The sequence below is a fragment of the Pyxicephalus adspersus genome, chromosome 7 (assembly GCF_032062135.1).
Source record: "Pyxicephalus adspersus chromosome 7, UCB_Pads_2.0, whole genome shotgun sequence".
Lineage (NCBI taxonomy): Eukaryota > Metazoa > Chordata > Amphibia > Anura > Pyxicephalidae > Pyxicephalus > Pyxicephalus adspersus.
This window is the reverse complement of record NC_092864.1, coordinates 39,530,166-39,534,445: the sequence shown is the minus strand read 5'-3', so window position 1 is coordinate 39,534,445 and position 4,280 is coordinate 39,530,166. Positions and strand designations below refer to the sequence as shown.

Below are 4,280 nucleotides of genomic sequence, written 5' to 3'. Positions count from 1 at the left end.
AGGGGGTCTATCTGAGCAATCAGCAGGCCCCTGCATGGTCAGGAGGATGGAAATAAACTGCATACAAATACAATATGGGGTCTGGCAAGCTGCTAGGATGACAATGCCAGGTCTAAATAGCCCAGAGATAATGATCCTCTGCAGCTTAGTTCTATGTAAATAGATTGTGAGGAGATCAGGATATGACTAGCTGGTAGTAAGGTTATTATTATTATTATTATTATGATGATAAAATAAAGAAGGGAAACACAGGGGAATTAAAGTTGCAAAAGCCAGGTGTATATGATTAGTGCCAAGCCAGATTATAGTAATTAAAATTCGTAGTAGGAAAGGGAGAAGAAAGTAGGCTTTAAATGGCACCGTGATTAACTGATAAAATAACTTACTTTTATTAATATCCAAGGAAAACCATTTTCATCAAGTATACTAAAACATGCATGAGTATTTACAAGCTATTGAATACATTTGGGATAGGTGCTGAACTTAATTCGCTAATAGTACAGTTGAATACGTGACATTTGACATAAAACTCCCTTCACTACGCGTTTCACCCATTCAGGCTTCTTCAGGGGATTTTGAGAGCTGAATACCAACGTTCAGACTTAGGTCTCAGTATAGCGAATTCATCAAAAGCAGATGATGTAGTTATCATGAGTTGGCTGCAATGTTACGTGTTTTGGGGCAATAAGCCCAGTATTGAAGAGAATAGTGATAAGAAAGGAGGTCAATTGTATCAAATCACTTAGTATCTTAAGGTGACAAATGAGATATTCCAAAATAGTCTCTGATACAATGCAAAAAAACTATTCTGGGATTGTTGATTCCTTAGGTAATTAAGGAAAAATCTATTATAATTGTTTTGTGTGGCAACAATTAATTTCAAAAGGATTCATTATTGTTAAGAAATGAAAAAAGGGAGATCAGGGCAGCCTGTCCGCAATCAACCAGCACAAAAGGCTCTTATTATTATTAAATAGGATTTACACAGCACCAACATATTATGTAGGGCTGTACAGTAAATAGGGGTTGTAAATGACAGACAGAAAGAGTCAGAGAACCCTACCCAGAAGAGCTTACAATCTAGGAGGTTTTTGTGAAAATGAAATGTGCTGGTATTGGTTACATCAGTTTTTTTTAATGTTAAATCCCCCTGGAATTCTTCTCTAATTTTATTCCCTAGTGACACCGTTGTCACCTACACAGGAAGTGAAAGAGAATCCTCCCAATGGGGTCACAGAAATGTGCAAAACTTAACAGGGTTGAAACCTTGCCCCACTTTATGTAAAGATGAAAAACAAGTTGTTGCTGGAGATAGACTTTAACTACCCCCCTCTAACACATTCATAAGCCAAAGCGTCAGACCTCCTACTACGCCGCCATTAGGCTGATGACGTCACACACGTGACATTCCTAATCGTAGCTCGCCTGGTTTTTCTTCTGCCGAGGCCCTCAAAAGAACTTAAGGGCCTCTGGCTTAGGTGTCTAATGAAACGCTTGTGTTTTAAAATAACCGGAACAGTACAGATGGACACAGATTTTTTTTAAGCAAGGTGCAGTACATGTGATGTCTCAGTAATAGTGTGAAGAAAACGTAAGGAGTGAATTTAGCGTGTAGCAGAGCAGGGTTGTGTGAGGCATTGCAGTCAGGCGGAGGAGAGGCAGCTCTGGGAAGGCAGTGCGGCTCCTGCTTGTTGTGACGGGAGAAGCCGGACAAGGAAGAGGGTGACAGCGGGCGATTTACTCCTATTGCCGCCAGGATGCCGCTCTTCAGCTCCAACCCCTTCGAGCAGGATGTGGGTGAGTGTGAAATAGGGGCACTGAGCACCCCTGGGAGAGAGACAGAACAGCTGTCTGTACCCCTATATTATTATTATTATTTATTATTATTAAACAGGATTTATATAGCGCCAACATATTACGCAGCGCTGTACATTAAATTATCAACTTCACCTCATTGCCAGGTACAGTCCCAGGGCTTCTAGGTATGACCAATGAAATATCCCCGCTTTGGTTTGTATGTCAGTGGCCCTGGAAATGTCCCAGGCTGGAAAGTTGTTTTTAATTTCAAGGGCCAACCCCATTTGTCTCTGTGGGTTTTAAATGTTGCCCCCAAAGTTCTTCCTGGTTTTCAAGAGCCAACTCTGTAAAAGTTCCCGATTATTTAGAGCCGTCGATGTTAACGTTCCCCCGGTTCCGTAGGGGCCGTCCCTATCAGCATCCTTTGGTTATTATCGTCTGTGATTTTCAGGCACCGTCCCCAAATCCTTATTACACCCCACCCCCAGTTTCATAGTGGCCATCCTATTAATGCCCATCATTTTTAGGGACCATCCCAATAAATGTCTTGTGATTTTCAGGCACACTGTCCACATTTTCCAAGCTTTACCTTTTTTTTTTTTTTTGTGTTACCAGTCCCAGATTAATAAGCATTGTCCCAATAGAAGTCAGCGTATGACTGATGTCAGATGGGTGACGCCGCTATCAGCAACACATAGCTACCCTAAGGCTGTACACACGTCAGATGATTCTCGTCCGATGATCTCCTCAGGGCTGATATCAGATGAGAATCTGCCGTGTGTACAGCGCATGTTGTTCATAGATCCATCCTGGCGGATTCATGAATGACAGATCCTTTCCAATTACAATTATTGAATGTGTGTACGTAGCTTTAGAGTCACCGGAGGGAGACTTTGTCTTACTTCTCTCTTCTCTACCTCTCTCCTTTGCTAGCCATGACTGGTGCCAAATCAGGCATTCGGTTTGCCCCGCATAGTGGCACCATCTGGCATTCCCTTGGTCATTCTGATACTGGTCACTAACAAATAAACCACCTATGTGACATCAGACTATGGCATTGTCATCATTGATCTTAGGTGACTCCGGAAGTTACTGACCCTCATTTTCTGGGTGTATTAACTACCTGACTCATATAATCTGCACGGCAAAACCTAATGATTGTAATAATGCCTCACCTCTTTGAAAACTTCCTCTCCTCTACTACGATGAATAGTATAGCTTTTGTTGCTGTTATATTTGGTGTGTCTGATCTTTTATGTTCAGTCTGACAAATTATGTTTTTTTAGAGATGCACAAGATTAGTTGGATTTAAAAATTCTCCTCTAAGTGTGTTTTAACTTGACTCTTGTAAATAATTGTTTGCTCAACCCTGTACTGAATGTTTTTTCCTTTTTTTTGCATACATACTTGTTTTCTGTAGGTGTCTTTGGCCCACAGATTAACTGGTGCCTTTTTTTCTGGCTATGGATGCTTATGGTTTTAATGCTGCAGAAAACCTCTGCAATGATGGGCCTGATTTAATAAAGCTCCTGGAAACTGGAGAGGATACAGTTCTATCAGTGAACCTGGGTGAAATAAAACCTGGAATGGATCTGTTCCAGGATTGAAAATATTTGCTAACAAATAGCAAATGACTTTAGGAGATCCAATCCAGGTTTGCTGGATTACCCAGCTTCATTGATAAAAGTGTATCTTCCCTAGCCTTGGAGAGCTTTATTAAATCAGCTCATTGTACTGAGAGCCCAAGATGAGGTGATTGGACATCAGGCAGCTGAAGTTGCTAATTAGAACTATAAAACTTCATTACAAATGCCTAGGAAAGTACAGCCCGACCCAAAGTGTAAATGGTTCTCATGTGTTCTGTGTCCGGGCCACATGTTAGATGGACAAATGTCTCCTGAAGAATGATGGGCCAGCATGGCATCTCCTGAGTACAGGGGCCCACTGCTGATGTGTGACTAATGGTAATACGCTCATCACGATTAAAGGAATGTTTGATATCACTTGCAGAGAGCGTTGAACACATTAATGTGCTTGGCAGCTCAGTCCTCCTCCTTCTCCTCTGAGGGCCACCTTGAGCCGGAGGCACACATTATCACCCACTCCTGTGGTCATATGAACCACAAAATCATGTTGTAAAGAACTCCATTTATCACAAATGAAAAATAAAATATCCCGTGCATATCATCTGCTTTCATTCTTTGCACTTTTTTATCTGTAATCTGAGTGCCCAACCTTGAGTACTGCAGAACTCTGATTACACATGCAGTCACCTCTTTGCTATGTTTGTTCTTTTTTTTTTTTAAAGCAGGTTTTTATTTTACGCATTGGGTGAAGGCCAGGCAGCTGTAAGAGTGATTTTTAAGCAGTAGATTCTATCTTACAACAAACACATTCCCTATAACCAAACCAGACTGGTCTATGGCTGTAAACACAGCCTGGGCATGAAAAGCCTTTTTGTTTGTTGACTGTCATCTCACATG

At 41.3% G+C, this 4,280-nt stretch overlaps 1 protein-coding gene across 1 annotated transcript in view; it reads left to right on the top strand.

Moving 5' to 3' along the window:
• Positions 1 to 1,665: 1,665 nt before the first annotated feature.
• Positions 1,666 to 4,280, top strand: part of STAM2 (signal transducing adaptor molecule 2) — a 27,538-nt gene continuing 24,923 nt past the window's right edge. The window contains exon 1 of the mRNA XM_072419087.1: positions 1,666 to 1,797. Coding sequence (XP_072275188.1) covers positions 1,758 to 1,797 — 40 coding nt within the window. The 5' untranslated portion in view covers positions 1,666 to 1,757. The remainder of the gene's footprint in view (positions 1,798 to 4,280) is intronic.